The 20,331-nt window shown below is 37.7% G+C and overlaps 1 protein-coding gene across 1 annotated transcript in view; it reads right to left on the minus strand.

The window, feature by feature from the left end:
* The window catches only part of CHST9 (carbohydrate sulfotransferase 9), a 263,752-nt gene that overhangs the window by 89,338 nt on the left and 154,083 nt on the right, over positions 1-20,331 (minus strand). The window contains exon 4 of the mRNA XM_036245374.1: positions 14,526-14,567. Within this exon, the coding sequence (XP_036101267.1) occupies positions 14,526-14,567 (42 nt within the window). The remainder of the gene's footprint in view (positions 1-14,525; positions 14,568-20,331) is intronic.

Consider the following 20,331-nt stretch of genomic DNA (forward strand, 5'->3'; position numbering starts at 1 on the left):
TGTGTCCTGATTGGGAATCAAATCAGTGACCTCTTGGTGCCAGTCTGGCCAGGCTGACACTGTGTTTTGAGCAGAAATTTCTTCAAGTGGAAAACACTTAATTGCAAAAAGTGAAAATTAATTGCAAAGAAAAGTGTGAAACAAGTTTTTTCCTAGGTCAAGAGGCATGCCTTCATTCAACTGCCTCCCAACTTGTTTTGTACTGGGTTCTTTCTCTACTTTCTCCTTTGCTCTCTTAGTCCTTCAGCACCCAGCACAGTGCTGCATATTATGCAGTATTGGTGTCTCTGATTGTATCTTTTGTGCCACCATAAAGAATGTTGACCTTCAGTGGTCCTTCAATCTTGAGTTATAGGGTTGTGGCAGGCTCTTGGCTTTATTTTTTGTTTGTTTGCTCCTTCCTTTTGCCCCAAATACTAAAACTCCAAATTGGAAACCAAGGGAATTGCTCGCACATGTTCTGGCCTTCTCTTCCTGTGCTCCTCTCTCTCACACATACAGGAACATACCTGCAGATTTTAGGTAAGTTTTTGCTCTAAACAGCAAGAAAAAAGGAGGCTCTGTTGGATTCTTCTTAACATTTTACTGCAATGTGTATGTATATGAAACTCTATCCAGTCATAGAATCTCAATATTTTAATGTGGAAAATGATCTTAGAGACATTTAATTTCCCCTAAAGCCTGGACTGCACTCCATTTTATGGACGAGAAATGTACAATGGTTTAGCACGTGGCCTGGGGAGTCCATTCCATGAATTGGTGATCTCAGTTGTCTATGAATAGGGTATAGGACTAACTTTTCTAAGGGGAGGGCATTGTATGTTCATCTTTTTCTTTGCATGCAATTCTGAAGACATTACTTAAAGAACACTGGGTAATTTGAACCTGTTGCTCAGAATCCTCTGATAAAAAAAAGAAGCATAGATCTTTGGATTAATGGAGGTTGCCAAGTCATCATAAACTAAGCTCAAGGTTCTAGTATAGTTTTCCTTCCTTCAGTTTAGAATTAAAAATATTACAGTGAAATGAGGGGCGAAATAATGCCAGTGAGTATGGTAATACATTGCTGACATGTGGCATGCAATCTGTGAGGGTATTCCTCCACTTGATCTGTGCTTTGAGGAGTAACGAAGTGGAAAATTATATTAAATAAGCTTTTATTATTTGGTAGCTCTGTTGAAAGAGTACCATCAAGTACTTTAAAAAATATCTTCTGAAGTACAACCTCTGAAGTTCTTTTACATTATTGAATTGCAAAAAACAAAACAAAAACAAACAAAAAATTCTCTCGTGTCCTCTATGTTTTCCCTTTCTCTTCTTTATGTTTTTGAGAGAATCAAATCCATGGTAACTTACTTTTGGTGGCATCAGAAAAATAGTACCATAAGCCTTGGAGGTGAAACCAGAAAGCATAGACTGTAAATTAAACCAACAAAAGTAACAATGTAAAACTTTTATTGCTTTTACTTATATTACCCTTTAACTTCAAATTTCTGTCCAGGCTTGTATGTCCTGGATGTTGTAGATACCTCTAATGGTTGTTAGGATTTTTACTTAAACTAATCATATTATACTTAGTAATCAATTTAACTTGTAAGAAATCTGGAAAGACATTTTTTTTTCTTTTCTTATGAAATACATTAATCTATAATCACAAAATGATACTTGACAGCTGAAAGCAGAACCTGGCATCCTTGGCTTTTAGCCCTGGGCTTTAAGTGATGTCACCTTTCATAGTCTATAATGTTTTTCTCACTTCAACTGTCCTCTTTTAGACTAGTATTATTTTAGCAACATAGGGAGGAAGAAGTCCTTCTCTCCTTTTGCACTTAATTAATATGAGTTCTTGACCATGTATAAATGTTACATGACTTGAAATAATTATAAGGGCCATTCAGTACAGAAATTCTCTTATAATCACCTGGAATGATTCTGTGTTCCACCAATATAGAGACAGGGTAGAAGGTAGAATGGTAGAAGGGTGAGGTTTGGGGTCCCACAACCTCAGTTTTGTATGTCAACTCCATTCCTACTACCTGTGGCTGAGGACAAGAAATTTAATTCCTCTGAACCTTGGGTTTCTCATCTACAACACATCTAGATAACCCTAGTCTCAATGTGACATGCAAATAAAACTCTTAGAAACATCTTTTAAACATGCATCTTTAAACACCTCTCTACACACATTATAGAATGGTCAATACATCCACAAAACAAAGGAAAGCAACACAAAACCAAACCAAGCCCCACAATTTCTTATACAGCATCATGTTATAGGGGAACTGAGGATGGAAGAGTTTAAACAACTTGCCCAAGGACCTACAATGAGCCAGGACTTGAGCCTAGTTCTATCAGATTCCAGGGTCTAAAAGCTTGTAATGACCAGGCAAAGAAAGGAAGCCAGAATCAAGCACAAAGCCATAGAAGAAAGGTTGATGGTGGGGAAAAGAATAAAATATATTTAAAGGTTATTCATCTTTCACCCATTGTACTTACCTTTGGTCAAGCAATTAATCCAGAAGTAGGTGGTTATTAAGCATCTTATATGGAAGGGCAGGGAATGGTAAAACAGAAGTTTATGGTACTGTCCACTTAAACTCTGTCATTTATGAAATAAAAGACTATATGATTCAACTAGTAAGGTCTTTAATGCAATGCATCCAATGGCAACAAGTAAAGTGGTGTTCATAATTTCTCACTCCATGAATCTGTGTGGTGTATAACACTTGTTAAGTCTGTGCAACAGCTAATTTTCAGAGCATGTTTCATGTGTTGAATCTACTATTCATTTCAAATCTCTTTAACACACATGAGTACATTCATGAATTATTAAGTTGTTTACCCTTGTGATATTGAGTGAACAGTTGTTAATTTAAATATACTTTCATAATTTGATGACTTGTTTGGTATAAAAACATTCATAAAAATAATGAAACAAAAAAACCATAGCTTGAGCTTGAATCCCTGGTATATGACATGAAATTTAAATACATCTAAAAGTATCTGAGCATATTTCACTCTACTAACACCATCGAAGACTTACCTCCATGGTTTAAAAATATTCGCAAAGAGCCTTACTTAAGGTACTGCATAATTAATATCATTATTCAGAATTGTCCTATTTACTCCCCTCTTTCTATATATTAGTAACACAGGTTGTTTGGTATTTAACATATATACATTTTATTACGAACACCAAAGACTAAAAATTTCACCTTCAAGTTACAATTACCCAGATGATTTGTTTATTCCTTGAAAATTAATCTTATGGCACAGTGCCTTTCACATAATAGACATGTAGTAAATGTTAGCTGATTTAAATTTAATACACTGTTTGTCAATTCTTGCTTTTATGTAAAAATGGGTCAGGCACACTCTTGATAATGTCAACCCCTTTGAAAAGTTGATGAAATAAAAATTTTAAGTTCAATTGTGTTCATAAAATTAAAAGAACTATGATTGTGGTAAGTAGCATTATAAATAAAATGTTAGTGCAGGAAATATTAAATAATAAGATTCTAGAGCTGTGTGACCATGCCATCATTCACAGTCCTGCAAAAACATGTGCATTCATTAAAGTCAATGGACTGTATCAGTTCATCTGGGCATTATATTCATAATAAAAATGTTTCAACGTAAGTGAACACACACAACTGATTTAAAAGTCAAATGAGAAAATTAGTTCTATTTTCCAATCCTACAGTGATATCAACTAGCCAAATCTAGCCTTGGGAGATACAAAAAATATCTAATACAATAAATGGCAAACCTTTTCAAGAATCACCGATCTGTTAAAACAAATGTTTCTGCAACCATATATATTCAACAAAAATATATTCAATGTTGTAGAAGAGCCCCTCAAACTACTCTATAATGAAACAACCAAGCTTATCTATAGATTTACTTCTAGATTTCAAAAGCAGTGAATCAAGAACTATAAGATTGTTGTAAGAAACACAGTCATTTACTGAAAACAATTTTAAACAGAACAGTGATTGATAGAAAAATATTTTCTGCATATACATTATAAAGACCAGGGGAAAATGTTTTCTGTTTTCAATCTTTGATTTCTCAATGGCAGGAAATACTACTAACACACTCTAGACACTCTCTTGTCTTTATTTCTACGATGCTCTTCCTTCTTGCTGTTCTAATTGTCATCTTCTTTTAGTGTCTTTCACTTTTATTTAAAAAATTTATTTATCAATCCCCACTGTGTGCAACACCAAGGACTCTGTCCTTCATCTCTTGTTTATGTGTATTTTTAGTCTTTTGACTCCCTTGTATGAAGTTAATTATTCATTAATATAGGTTTCCATTTCAACTTCTCCCCCAAGCAAGGTTTTATTTATTGTTATTTGTAGATATCCAGTGTGACCCTAAAACTAAAAAATAAAATTAAAAAAAGAGGTGTTAAAATTTCTTGATGCTTTGCTAAGACATTTTTGTAACCATTGCATTCCAGCTCTTCTGCAAGCTCACCATCCTGGCGTTTCATGCCTCATATTTAGTCATCCTGACATCTTTCTTTACAAGGGTTCCAGTCTCCTAAATATGGGGGAAACATACTTTGTATTTCCCAAAGTTTAAATGCTCACCAGAGAAGGAGTAGTGTGTATGTCTGAGTAGGTACTGTGTACTGACCAGTAAGGGGATGCTTATCTGAGGAGGAAGGGCTAATGCTGACTGGACCGGGTGGGGACACAGAGGCAGGGAGAGGATGCTTCCTCTGACCCTGCATCCAGTTCACTTATGTGCCTCTCTTAAAGACTCTGTGGGGAGGGATACATGCCAGTATTTTTCCATGACCTCCCAATGACCGGAAATAAGTTCAAGTCAAAGAGAAAGTCGTGTAGGGGCTCCTGTGCCCCTGGAGACTAGGCTGGTCTTTAAAGTTAATCAACAAACCTGACCAGTTGGCCAAGGTCTCTGCACAAAATTTTTGGTTCCACACCTTCTTTACCTTTATCACTCTGTGTAATTTACATGAACTCTTTTCAACTCTAACTGCTACAAGTTTTTCTCTGTTCTGTCCACATTACCTGCCTGAGAACAATCTGATTGGTGTATGTGACATTTATCGTCCTTTACATAGTCTGATCCTGAGTCCTGGACATAATTTCAAGATTGCCTCAACCTAATCATCTAACTCCTGGTTTTCCCCTTACTTCTTTAGTATGCCCATCGACAGGCACCTCATGTCCCTTAGGTGGACTTGAAATCCACCTGGTCAGTGTTCCCCTTTCTGCCTCACATTCCTATGGACCTTTGTCTTGATTATTCTGTTCAATTAACTCTACTGAGTGACCTAGTCATCCCAGGCCATGTGCTGTTGGTCAGTACGTAAATACAAGCTGCTCTTCAGGGACTCCAAAACAAAACTATTAATTAATATCCCATATTCTAGCTATAAACACCTCATGCTTATTGTGAGGAGTGTGGGCTTCAGTACAAGCTCATGGAAGAGGAGAGTCTTCAACAACTTAGCTCCTTACCATGGCCAATAAGGCTCCACAACATTTTGTCACTACCTCTGTCTGCTACCTCAACTTACCCTGTCTCTCCCCTCTACTCACTGTACCCTACCATCCTGGCCTGGATCAGCCAGCTCTTTCCTGCCTAAGGCTTTCACCTGTGCCGCTCCTAGCGGACTGTTCTTCCCCTACTTGCGACATGGTTGAGCCCCTCTCTACCTGTCTCCGATTAGATGCCACCTCCTCAGACAACCCCCCCCCCAAATAGGTCTTCCCTGTTACTGTCTTGCACAATGCCCTGTAATATTCTGCAGATAATCTAATAAAATCCAAAACAATATTTCTGTTTACTTGACTGATTCTCCTCATTTCGATAGTGAGCCCCTAGAGGTTGGTTCACCACGGCATGTCCAGTACCTATTACACAGTATGCATCAATAAATATTAATCAAGGGAATAAATATTATCAAAGCTTCCCTTAGCTCTTGGTGATGTTCAAGCATCAAAGGTGATGAGACTATTAAATACACACATGTCTTGCATATAGTTAAGGTATTAAATTTTTTGTATATTTAAATGAATATATGCAGCAAATGATATTATTAGGGAGGTGTGATAATTTCCTATCACCCTCTTGCTGTAAAGATGAGGATAAAGAATAGAAACAGCATGGTCAGGCTCCCTGGAATGGAAGTCATTGCTCAAGGACAGTGAATAATACTATAAAATCACTTGTACTGTAAAGATTATTATCTGAAGTCATTATCATACATAGGCGTTCAAGCCTCACAGTGAGCTTTCTTAGCTCTTCAGTCCTGACAATTCTAAAAACATCTACATTTGCTTTCTATTCCTCAGAAAAAGGAGGATAAATCAAGGAGATACTTGAAAATTAACAAGCAATCACGAACTTACAAAACTGCAGACACAGCTCTGTTGCAGTCATTATAAACATGCCTCTTGATCTGCCTGCAAACTGTCCTTGTTATTATCCCTGATTTAAAAAGTTGTGATCACGGCTTTTTGAGTAGTAGCAGAATATCTTGACAACCTCAGGGTAAACAAAGATTTCTTAGGACACTCAAAAGCATTAACCTTCAGAGAGAAAATAATTTATTGTTTTGTATCAAAATTAAAAATGTATGCTTATCAAAAGAACTTCGAATAAAGGTAATAAGCAAAGCACAGAATGGGAAAACATTTACAATACATTTACCTGACAAAGGACTTGTAATGCAGAATATATGATGAACTCACACAATCAATAATAGACACGTGATCCAGTAAAAATGAGAAAAGACTTGAACTTACATCTCACCGAAGGAGATGCACAAATGGGCAGCAGCACATGTAGGATGATCAACATCATCAGCCATCAGAGACATGCCAGTTAAAGTCACAAGAGATCCAGTTTCATACCCACTGTTGGTAAAGAGAAGGAGTATCTGGAACTCCCAACATTGCTAGTTAACGGTTGGGCAGTTTCTTATAGTAAAGATAAACGTTTACCTGATGATCTGGAATTCCACTCCATGCTCTTTATCCAGGAGGAATGGAAACACATATTCACAAACAGACTTGTTCAGAGACATTCAGAGCAGTCCTATTCATAATAGTCCCAAAGTAGAAACAACCCAAATGTCAAAAAGAGGATAATGGATAAATAATTTGTAGTTCAGTTATACCATGGAATATTACTCAACAATAAAAAAAGGAATAAACTACAGACATATACAACAACCTCAAATATATTATGGTAAGTGGGCAGAGCATTTTCAAAGTATATGCTATATGATTCCATTCAGATGAAGTCCAAGAACAGACCAAGCTAACCTATGGTGATAGAATTAAGAAAGTGGTTGCCTGGGGGGTAGGAAGGAGATAAAGAGTTGGGAGGGCCCAGCTGGTGTGGCTCAGTGGTTGAGCATCGACCCATGCACCAAGAGGTCACCAGTTCAATTCCCGGTCAGGGCACATGCCCAGGTTGTGGGCCTGATCCCTAGTAGGGGGCGTACAGGAGGTGGCCAATCAATGTTTCTATCTCTCTCTCTCCCTCTCCCTTTCTCACTCTCTCTACTAATATCAATAAAGAAAAAAAAGTTTGTAATTATAAAAAAAGAGTTGAGAGGGAGGTGGTGGGGTCATGGATTGGAACTGACTGGAAAGGGCTATAAGAAAAATTTTTAGTGTATGACATTCAGTATTTTATTTTGGGTACCATTATACAGGGTATATATAATTGTCAAAACTCATTGGATTGAACACAAGATTTATGAATTTTCTTGTATATAAATTGTACCTCAATTCTAAAATTTGAGATTCTATTATTTTAAAGAAACTTTAACACCAAACATTATTCAGAATATTTCCCTGCATAAGAAACATTAAAAAAATAAAATTCTGGTTCTACTGAATTTAACATACCTGGTTTATAATGTATGAAGACAACATTAATTTATCCAGTTTCATTAGATTAAATCTCAATTTACTGTGAAGTTCAAAAACATAAAGAATTACCAAAAAAAAAAAAAAAAAAAAGTCCCCAATAACCCCTTCTGCTCTGAATCAGGATTTTCTAAAGATGAATGTTATTACCACAATACACCAGCAAGGGGAGTAGTTACACTTTGAGAAGAATTCCATCTTCATCACCACTGAATTATTCTATAGGGCACTTCAGCGAGACCAAAAATTGACTTTTGGGTGTAGCCACAACGGAAATGACAGATCATTTTAATGCAAGAGAAAAAGATTGGAAACCTTGACCCTCTAAATTACTCTGCACCTCAGCAAGAAGGGGAAAAACACTTGCAGATCAGAGTAGTAAAATATGTTCATGTAGTTCAGGTACCAGGAAAATATTTGAAAGAACAGCTAATTAACTGCGAGATGCCCCTTTTTCCTTTGTTAATTATTGCCATACAAGAATGATGCGCACCCCTTCCCCCACAAAATGCAAAGATCCCAACAACTCTACCAATTATTTTTATGGATGTGGGAATGATTGCATCAGTTTGTGCATAATTTGCAAGCTTTTTGGATATTAAGTCTATCTGAGCATAGATAAGGCTAGCAAAGAGTACTCTTCTTTTTTTTCCCTAATCCTACAGTATGAGGGCTTTTCAGCTGAGATTGTTAGGCCATGAATCTGAAGGTTTATGCTGCACTTTTTATATCACCATGTTCATCAATTCTTATAAGATTTGTAGGTGTAATTCTCACATAAGCTCAGGAAGGCTGTAGAAAAGTCTCGAACTATCCTTTCCCACCAGCTTTGATAATCCTGGATTTACAGAAAAACAAGTTCTGCCTGTCAATGGGACACGTGTCCTGAAGTGTGAGCAAGGGCAGGCTGCCAGCCAGGGACACTCACAGTGACACACTTAAGTCTGACTTCCCCCTTCCATTCTTACCTTAATAATAACACCCACTTTACCTTGGCAAGTTTGGCTCAGCAGTTAGAACATTGGCCCTTGGACCAAAGGCTCAGAGGTTTGATTCCCGGTCAAGGGCCAGCCGGAATCATGTAGGAAGCAATCAATCGACGTGTCTCTCTCAAATTGATGTTTCTCTCTCTCTCTCTGCCTCCCTCTCTCCCTTCCACTCTATCTAAAAATCAATGGAAAAATATCTTTGGATGAGGACTAACAACAATAAAAATATAATAACCATGACTTTGATTCTAACAACATTTCACCTTCTCCTCAATTCTCCTCATTTCCCAGAGAAGCTGAGTGTAGAGGAACCAACATTGTGAGCCCTGGAAAATGCCCTGAGACATGCCCAGCGTGGGGCTGGGGTCCCCACTGTACAGAAGTCACATCTCTGATGTCTGCAGAGCTCATGAACATGAGATGTGCCTCCCTCTCTCAGAGCTGAATGAGCACAGGCCACTGGGTACGCTGACCCAATAGTCTCTTCCAGGAATTATGCTTCAAAGGACATGCCTACAAAATGCAAAGCTCCAGGGTGTGAGCAGAGGTTGTTTGACTCCACATGAGCCCGTGAAGCTGTGGTCAGGAGCAGCTCTTCCCTTAAAGTCACACCCTTGCAGCTCTTTCACCAAGGTGGCCCTTGACCCCAGGTCAGAGTGTGCTGTCAATATGTAAGAAGGTACTACCCTTGAATGTGTGTACCCTTTTGCTGGGACACAGACCGCACCCAAAGGTTTTCTTCAGGAAAATCGAAGGAACATTTCTCAGTTCATTGACCCTAAGAGATGATTCTGAATTACTTCCACTCATGAAATAGGAGAGTATTGTTTTTCAGTCTGTAAATGGAGACCTAAGGAAGAACAAAATCCAGAGTAAAAAGATTCAAGTTTTAGATGCTGCCTTGAACATTTTCTCAAGATCCCCAAGTCTGCGATGTTGCAATCTGGACTGTATTCTAGCTAGCAAGGATTCAAGGGTTCAGTCCACGTGGCACAAAGGATTTTAAAGAACAATGAGAAAAATGTGTACATTAAATGCCTCTGCACACACACTCCTGATTTTGAGTTTGCCATGAGTTGGACACGGGCCTTGTGTTCTTTCACCTAAGTGGGAAATAAACCAAAAGAATGTCTCCCAAGGGTTACTAACATCTGTGAGAGATAGAAAGAATAGAGGTAAGGTGTAAAGAACCCAGAAAAGCGAGATATGCCCATTAAAGAACGAAACAGAAGGAAGGTATAGTTATGGCTAAGGAAGTTAAATGGAAGGAGGATGTTTGTATTTGTTTTTGATGAGAGGTGAGCTGCTCCGTCAGGCAGGTCTAGAAGGAAGTCTTCATACAAACCAGATAGGAATAAGATTGTAGTTGTAGGGGGCACTCTGGTCTGGCTGGCATGGCACCAGGCGATGGGAGCAGGCCGGAAAGTGGGTTCTCTCATGGCCACTGGGTAATGTCCAGTGTCCTCTTGGAGAACTATATAATGTATGTGAAAGAATTTAATGTGATTACTGCCTCCATTTTACAGACGATAGCACTGAAATGTGGATACATAATGTTACATCATTCATGGGCAGCTGAGCTGGGATTCAAACTTGTGTCCCCCAACCTGTATCCCATGCTTATGCAACAGTGTAGCATAAAGAAAACTGAAGCTCTCAGGCATGAACTCCCTCAGATGTCTTTATGTACATCTTCAAATTTATCTTTTTTGACCCCCTCCTCTCCTCCTATCTGGGGGAGCTGATTCTATTGTGTTCCTAAAAGTTCTCTCAATTGTCCATGAGAGGGTTATCTATTCTCCTTTATTCACATTTCAACTGTCTACAGATGCCTCTCAAGTAATCATTCTCTGAGCTCCAGTTGTTTCTAATGACTAGGTAAGGGTATATTTTCATGGTAATACACCTTTATATATACCATATCCAACTCCCCCATGCCCTCAGCTCTCTGCAACTAATTGTCTGTTTTATTTCCAGCAATTCTCTATACTTTTAATCATACTGATTTGAAATGTTGTTCATCTTTTCTGTACTTGTAGACATTGTATTTATTTAAGAATTAGCTCAAATGTTACATTGGTAATAAATATTTCTCCAGTTCTTCCAGTCAGATTTAATGATATACTCTCTATATTCCCAAAGACTTTGCTTATGAGAATAGCACATCACTTATCACATGAAAAATTTATTTGTCTTCATCTCTGTTTCAACTTATGGGCTGTCAGCACAATAAAGACAAGATGAGAATGTTATTTATCTCCACATACCTTGAAGTAATAAGCATGGCCCTTCAGTGTATGTTGAGAGAATGAATGGTGATTGAGTCACTGCTCCAATTTTCCAACATGCCCAAAGAGGGCATGATCTGATTTGGGGTTATGTTTTCTTTTTTTTTCTCATCGTAAATCTTCACTATTATCCTGGGAATTTATCTGCCTGTTTAGTGAAAACACTGAGTTTTAAATTAAAAAAATATAAATCTACTATATAAAAATCATGGAAAAGGAAAGGGAGTGATACCTAATTTTTCTTGGAAAAGTAAATATATTATGTCACTTAGGTGACCAATGTTACAGATGAGCATCAAAAATATTAAAATTTATATTTATAAATCAAAACTATAAGATAATAGGAATTGATCTATTAATAAATATTTATGTTCACATATAACACAACAGTAAACTTCATTAGATTGGAATAATGAGTTTGGGGAGGTAGGGGGAAAAAGAAGCTAGCCTGAATTATGGAAGTCAGAATTTACTGAAAGCAATACAGTTTTATTATTTTCAGTACTATGATCTGCCAATAAAATCTGATTAAGGAGACACGTACTTAATGACATGGATTCTTATTTTATAGCTGAAACTTTTTGCCTAAAGACCATGTGCTAAAGGCAGGAAATCAATTATTCTTTTACAAATAAGTTACAACTTCCGGTCAAGATGGCGGGTAGGTAAACGCGGTATCGCCTCCCCCCACAACCACATCAACATTACTACTAAACTACAGAACAACCATCATTCAAAGCCACCTGAAATTAAGCTGAATGGAAGTCCTACGACTACGGAATTAAAGAAGCAGCCATATGGAGACTGGTAGGAGGGGCAGAGGCGGAAGGGCTGGTCCCACACCCATGAGTGGCGAATAAAAATCAGGATTCCTCAGCTGAGAAGGTCCTTCCTGAGGACTGAGGGGCCCCCGTCCCACACCAGATGCCCCACTCAGGGTTCCAGTGCCAGGAAGAGAATCCCCATCGCTTCTGGCTGGAAAAACCAGCAGGAACTGAGGTTCAGGGAGGCTGAGGTGGCTGGAGCCCCAGGCAGCTCTTCTTAAAGGGCCCATGCATGGACTGACCAGGACTTGCTCCCTCTAAGCTCAGAGGGGAAGCAGATTGAGGGGAGCCAGAGACATACAGGAAAGAACTGAGCTATTTGACATTGGAGCGAGGGCTGAAGAGGTGGCTTTCTCTTGGACAGACATGCTGTCAGAGGCCTTTGTTCCTTTGTTCCTGGGGCGGCAGACAGCCACCATATCTGGAACTCCAGCAACTTGGTTCACACTATTTACCCCGCCCTGGTGATTCCCTGAGGCCCCGCCCCACACAACTTTCATGCCCACCCAAGCTGTTGCCAGTTGCTTTACCATAGGATTGACCTGTCTTGGATCCTGCTTCAGGTTTTCCTAAATTCTTTCAAACAAGCAGCATCTGATCTCAGCTAGCCCCATACCTCTCGTTAAGTAACACATAGAAACAAACACAGGGAGGCAGCCAAAATGAGGAGACAAAGAAACAGGTCCCAAATGAAAGAACAGAACAAAACTCCAAGAAAAGAACTAAGCGAAAGGAAGATAAGCAACCTAACAGATGCTGAGTTCAAAACACTGCTTATAAAGATGCTCAATGAACTTAGTGAGAACCTCAGCAAACTTAGTAAGTGCCTCAAGAGCTTAAAAAAAGACCAGTCAGAAATGAAGGATGCATAGTCAGAAATGAAGAAGGCACTAACTAAAATAAAGAATAATTTACACAGATTCAATAGTAGAGTAGGTAAAGCCAAGAAGCAAACCATCACTTCGTAATATAAGGAAGCAAAAAACACCCCATCAGAACAGCAACAAGAAAAAAGAATCCAAAAAAATGAGGATAGTGTAAGGAGCCTCTGGGACAACTTCAAGTGTGCCAACATTCACATCTTGGGGGTGCCAGAAGGAGAAGAGAGAGAACAAGAAATCAAAAACCTATTTGAAACAATAATGGCAGAAAACTTTCCTAACTTGGTGAAGGAAACAGATATACAAGTCCAGGAAGCACAGAGTCCCAAACAAGATGAACCCCAAGAGGCCCACACCAAGACACATCATCATTAAAATGCAAAAGGTTCAAGACAAAGAGAGAGTCTTAAAAGCAGCAAGAGAAAAGCAGTTAGTTATCTACAAGAGAGTTCCCATAACTGATTTTGAGAAATCAGCTGATTTCTCAAAAGAAACTTTGCATGCCAGAAAGGAGTGGTAAGAAATATTCAGAGTGATGAAAAGCAAGAACCTACAACCAAGATTACTCTATCCTACAAAGCTGTCATTTAGAATCGATGGCCATGTAAAGAGTTTTGCAGACAAGGAAAAGTTAAAGGAGTTCATCACCACCAAACCGTTATTATATGAAATGATGAAGGGTCTTTTTGAAGAAAAAGATAAAATATATGAACAAACAAAATGGCAATGAATACATATCTATTGACAATTGAATCTACAAACAAAATGAACAAGCAGAACAGAAACATTCTCATAGATACAGAGAACATTTTGTTGGTTGCCAGATGGGAGGGGGGTTGGGAGAATGGGTGAAAAAGGTGAAGGGATTAAGAAGTACAAATTGGTTGCTAGACTGACAAAGGGAAGGGGAGTTGAGGGGTGGGAAGAAATAAACCAAAGAACTTATATGCATATATGCATAACCAATGGACACAGACAACAGTGTGGGAAAAGCCTGGGGGGGGGGCAAGGGTTGGGGGGGCATGGGTTGGGGAGGGGGTCAATGGGGGAAAAATGAGGAACATCTATATAAAGATAAGTTTTTTTTTTTTTTTTTAAATAAGTTACAGATGTTGCCTCTATTTTTCAAATCCATTCCTTGCATACAATTCAAAAGTAAATTTCATGGTAGTCTTGGTCCAATAGCAAAAAATTGTGCATTAGCAATATCTGAATTAGGAATGTTTGACTGTATTCTTAGAGGAAGACATTTCTGGAAATAAAGTCCAGTGTCTCAGGTAAGTATTAAATACTTTTAATGAAAAGCAGAAAAAGTGCAAACTTTTCCAAATAATAGAAATATTAATTATTCATTAAGATACATATAACTAAAATTTATCTTAAAAGTCTTTGGTTTCCTCTGTAAATTTCATGAGGGCAAGGATCATAGTTTGCTTGCTTCTCTCCCACACCCTCCAAGATTTTACACCCCAACAATACAACCTAGGCTGTGCCTTCTGGTGACAGGTATCATCATAAGAGCAGGTGTTTAAAAAGTGACACTATGAAGTTTTCAGATATTACAGTGATTGCTCTGCTTATCTATAACTATCCAAGACTCAAACATTACAGAGAGTTTACTCACTGATTCTGGATACAGGCTGCAAGTAATTTACTGGCCTCCATCCTAGAAAAGAAGAGAAAGAAAATTCATATATTAGCATCACATCCAAAGTCATTTAAAAAATGTTGTACATAAAGATACCTCAGAGCCTCTAATGTTTTATTTCTAACACAGAAAACCATGGGGAGGTTTTTGAAATAGAATATGTCATCCCTGTGGGTTAATGAAGAGGTGATGGCTTGGTGTCACTTACTAGGAAACCGGACATTATCTTCAAACTTTGCCCCAGGAAAGACTGAGCTTTCTGCCTGTTTCCTCTGTGTCAGAAAAAGGAGCTGGGGACTGGTGAGGTAGGTGGAGTTGCAAACTGTCCGTTGCTGGGCTATTTGCAATCTACTCCATAGCACATCAGTGTGTCGATACACAATTATAACTTCCGCTTGGAATCATTGAGTACTTGCGATAGATCTTTGGGTAAAATTGGTACTCGGGATAGATATGCCATGTGTATCTTTTGGCATTGAGTGTCCAGTGGCCCTGAAGTTAGATACCTTAGTTTGTGAAAGCTTCAAAGAGAAATGAACTGAAAACTATGATAAAAGAAATAGACTATTTGAGGGAAGTGATCTCAAGCATATTTAAATCATCCAGAACTAATGGTAGTTTATTCTGTAGTGAAGAGCTCTAAGAAAGAAATCTTGGGGTTTGGTTTCCTTGAAGCAATGATTTTTCATCCTGGTAATCAAGAAGAACGTCCTTCTGAAGTTGCTAAAGGTAGCAGAGTGTATTTCTCTTTTTTTCAGTCACCTACGGGGAGAGAGTAGAGCCTGAGCTCATTCTGAGAACAAACCAGGAAACTGCAAGGTGGTAATTACGTGACGCTTCAGCTTTCACTTTCTAGATCACACAGTTCCAATTCTTCTCGTAAACAAAAGTTATAACTATATCTTGTATACTGTGTACTATACCACATGTTTTATGTAGTATATACTTGTAATATGAATATACATTGCATGCTAAACTATGGATTAATATATTCTATTCTATATTATATACACGTATATGTAAGTTTTGCTTTCTGTATGCTGTCTTGTTTTTTAAAATTTCTCTTTCTGAGTATGCTAATGAAAAATTTGAACAAGTACTGAAGAAGGATGAGGCTTAAGTATTGGTAGGATTAATGTTCTGTCCTGCTGTTCTGCTTCATTTAAACAAACTACTATCCATGCAACTCACTTAGAATATTGCTTTTCTAACCCTAATTGAGACAATGATCCTATTGGCACTTGCTTTTTAAATCAAGCTTTCACTAAATTGTATTTGTTTTAAAATACACCAGTTTATACTTATGTCAATGAAATGTTATCTTATCTTTAGAATGATTTAAAAAATACATCTAAGGATATTTCTAACGATATTGTCATGAGTTTCCTGGCTTTAGCTCCACTTGGTTTAGTACCTTCTGCATTTTGAATGAAGGTATTTATAAGTCATTTGTATAGCTCATCAAAAAATTATGAGTCCTACAGTATAACTGATCCCCATGGGTTGGAACTTGATAGGTAATCTACTGCTTCAATCCACTCTGATGTAATTGCATCTCTATAGTTACTTGTCCACTCATGTAACCGTAGCATGATTAAGGTCACGCTTTCGTGGCTTCATGATAAGAATATTGTTTAGGCTAGATCTCAAAATATTCCTTCATACAAAACTGATTTTATCCAGCACTTTCTCATTGTTTATGTAATCTGACATGTAACCATGGAAGAAAATTAAATTCATGTGGAAAAAATAACTATTCAAAAAGTCAAATGCAGCTGCTTCCTTATCTCTTAGGATATTCTGGTAAGTTGCTTATTGATTGCATGAGGAATAGTTCTCAGGTATGGCTTTTAAGCTCTCTGGCCTATAACAATCAAGTTATTTCCTTAAAAAAATGTGGGCATGACAGGTTTTCCCCCTCCATTTCCAAGATGGTTCAAATAAAAAGGATGTAAGGTCATCTACTATTTATTTTTATTTATTGTGATAAAAAACAAAAACATGAAATCTACCCTCTTAACAATTTTTTTCATGCACAATACAGTATTGTTAATGATAAGTACAATGTTGGACAGAAGATCTCTAGAATTTTTTCATCTTGCGTGATGAAAACTCTATGTCCACCGAATAACAATTCTACCTAGCTTTTGGAAACTGCCACCTGCCAATTTCTAATGGAAACCTGAATTTAGAGGATAACAATAAGTGTACACTCAAGGATTGGATACTCTTCCTTGGTCTAGTTTGTCTCTCCAAACATCACAAACTGAAGTATATTAGATGAATGCATGTCTTCCACACCATATAGTAAACTTGTTGAACACAGGAATGATCTAATCTTACTCTTCTTTATAATTTCCCCAAACCTAGTTTAGTGTCATGTATAAACATGTATTGAATTAAATTAAATTTTAATATTTTCAAGGGTTAATGTTACTATTAATTATAATAACAAACAAAATGAACAGGCAGAACAGAAACATTCTTATAGATACAGAGAACATTTTGTTGGTTGCCAGATGGGAGGGGGTTTGGGGGAATGGGTGAAAAAGGTGAAGAGATTAAGAAGTACAAATTGGTTGCTAGACTGACAAAGGGAAGGGGGTTGAGGGGTGGGAAGAAATAAACCAAAGAACTTATATGCATATATGCATAACCAATGGACACAGACAACAGTGTGGGAAAAGGCGGGGGGGGGGGGGCAGGGGTTGGGGAGGGGGAGGAGGTCAATGGGGGAAAAATGAGGACCATCTATATACATTCAACAATAAAGATAAGTTTTTTTAATAAGTTACAGATGTTGCCTCTATTTTTTTATGCACAATTTTTAATGTTACTATTAATTATAAGTCTCTTATAAAAGGCAGAACAGTAAATACCATTTAATTTTGAATTTATGAATTATCTCCTTAAAAAAAAATGCATCCTCTCTCCCCTCCTAATAATAATAATAGCACGGATAGCTCTTTAAAGGTTTTGACTATATCTTCTAAATCATTGCTCCTCCCATATATTTTTTAATGTAATGACTACCTAGGATTTGGGCTCAGAGAGAACAATCAATATAGACCGGTTTCCTTGCTACATGATCATATGTTAAATAACTATGAGTGTACTTCCATGGTCAGCTATGAAACTGATTTTAAGTGTCAGCATTTGGGCTTGCTTCACAGAACAGAGATTAACAGACCCCCTAAAATGAATCAGAGTTTAAATCTCACGTCCAGTGTACACATTCTTATATTGTGTTTACAAGATTGATTGCAGCTTTAAAGGCCTAGTTTAGAGGCACAGACAATCTGAGGAAACACAATCTTGCCTCTTCATCACATTATTCTGAGTCATTTTTGTTTGGGGCGGTGCAGCATGTCTCACCTGTTGAAACTTGGCGTAAGCACTATACTAAGTGAATAGGTCTAGAGCTGTGATAGGAAATCAATATTTTAAAAAATAGCACTTCACCAGTCCTTTTCTGAGGGCTTGAGAGCCCCTGCAGTGTGAATAGACAGCGAACCAGGCAGAGCTCGCGCTCAAGTGAGAGAACACAGAAAGGACCATAATAATGTGCTTTTCTCAAAGTAATTCTTCTTTTGGCCACAGAACAAATTAAGTTGTTTTCTATTGTAGAAAACAATAGAAAAAGGTTGGACAGTTTCCTAAGGCCATGAGGCAATTTGATGTTAAAATTGAAGCAGGGTTACATTTCATAAAATAATCCTTTTTTTTTTTTTTTTTTTTTTTTTTTTGTTCCCCAGCTAAACTGTTCAGAAATGTGATGATCAATACTGCCTTAATTTTACATACAAGTATTCTGGTGGAAAAAAAAAATATCACAGTGAGGTTTAGGTCCTTCATTGTCTAATGTTTGGTTGTTAGATTGAAAAGTTTATCCCACCCCGGACAGTGTGGTTCAGTGGTTGAGCATCGACCCATACACCAAGAAGTTGCTGGTTCGATTCCCGGTCAGGGCACATGCCCAGGTTGTGGGCCCGATCTCCAGTGCGGGCCATGCAGGAGGCGGCCAACCGATATTCTCGCTCATCGATATTTCTATCTCTCTTTCCCTTTCCCTTCCTCTATCTCTAAAAATCAATAAAGAAAAAAAAAATTAAAAAAGGTTTATCCCCATACTGTATTTTCTTTTGAAATATTGATTTGGTTTAACCTTACTTCCCTTTTTCTTTTGTTCTAAAACTACCTGGATGCACAATATTAAATAAATAATAACCATAATAATAGCTAACATGTATTGAATCCTTATAAAATATCAGACATGCTGTTGAGCACTTCATGTAAACCTTATTTAATTTAATACCAGAAGAATCCCATGGGAATATGACCTGTACTTCTGCGTATGGAATATAAGTAAGTGTTCCCAGTTCTGTACTTCTTTGCACAAGCCTCACCCATAATCACTATCTATATTTTCTGGTTTTAGATTCATTAAAGTAGATTAAGCATTTAAAGACATAAAGCAGAATCATTTTGGATTTGTTTTGAATTTATCCTAACATTTTAGCATTATATTTTAACACCTAATTCTGTAGAATTTTATTTTCAGTAACTCAACTTTATCGGGTCTTTCCAAAATATCATCACAGAAATAGTAATTCTGTTATGCATTCATATGTCATTAGTTTACCCAATTTATAATTGAATCTAATAATTATATGAACAAGTACAATTGGCAGAGCAGGTTTGGAAACAGACTCCTGGTCCACATACATCTGCACAGGTGGGGTCAGAAGTTTACAGGTGGGCTAGAGGGACAGCAGGTGAGGCCCTGGTGGTGAGTCAGCTATAAGCATCAGTAGGCTATATCTAGAGAAGGGAGAATGTTGCTTAATTAGGGAAATCATTTAAAGGGAGGCCAGTTAACAGAACCTTTGTTGTATTTGATACTTTATGTATGCATTACTTTGATCAAATTAAAATAAAAACTATATTTTTTTAAATGGAGGGAAAGTGAGAAAGGAACTGACTTTAGGTAATTAAATAAAAAATAATAATTTTTTTTTAAGTGTAGAGAAAAGAAGGAAGGGACTGAGATTAGGTATCTTGCCCAAGATTGCGAAACTAGAGGTGAAACTGAGATTTGGCCCCAGAATTCAGCTTCTAAACCTAGCACTCCAGTAGTCTTACCCTGTACCCCATGAGCCTCAGGACAGAGATGACTGTGGAGGGCCGGGTGGGCTACTGCCACCCAGGAAGGGGGCTTGAGACAGCTCAAGAGTGGTCAGCAAGAGGACACAATCACAGAAGCAAGAAGAAGCCAGAACATGATAAAATAGTCTTAGAAATTTGCAAATAGAAGAACCCTGTAACTGTGGTTTTCTTGTCAGCCCAAGTATTTCCTGACCTTGGTCCTCACTGGTTCATAACAAAAAGGGTTTCAGCAGGTAGATCTGACCAACTGATACTGCCAATTATTTTCAAAACCAGGTTTTGCAACTCTGAAATAGAAGAAACCCTGAAAAGGCATCACTCCAATCCAGCAAATAATAAGCATAACAGAAGAACCTCTGACCCAGTGGTCCCATGGGGAGCCTGCCTGGGAGCAAGCTTAGTGGAAATCTGTGATGACAAAGAGCAATTAAAATGAAGTCATTTAAATCTCACCATCCATTTCCTTCTAATCCTTGGGTTTTACTGGTTCTATTTCTGTCAAGTCCTTTGAGTAAGATTATTTAAGCACCAGTTTTGAAGAACTCCCTAACCTCCTAGAACAGAGGATTTTATAGTAGCTGTTTTTAAATGCCTCGGAATGGATTATTATGTTTTC

This window comes from Molossus molossus, unplaced genomic scaffold, assembly GCF_014108415.1.
Source record: "Molossus molossus isolate mMolMol1 unplaced genomic scaffold, mMolMol1.p scaffold_m16_p_6, whole genome shotgun sequence".
Taxonomy (NCBI): Eukaryota; Metazoa; Chordata; class Mammalia; order Chiroptera; family Molossidae; genus Molossus; species Molossus molossus.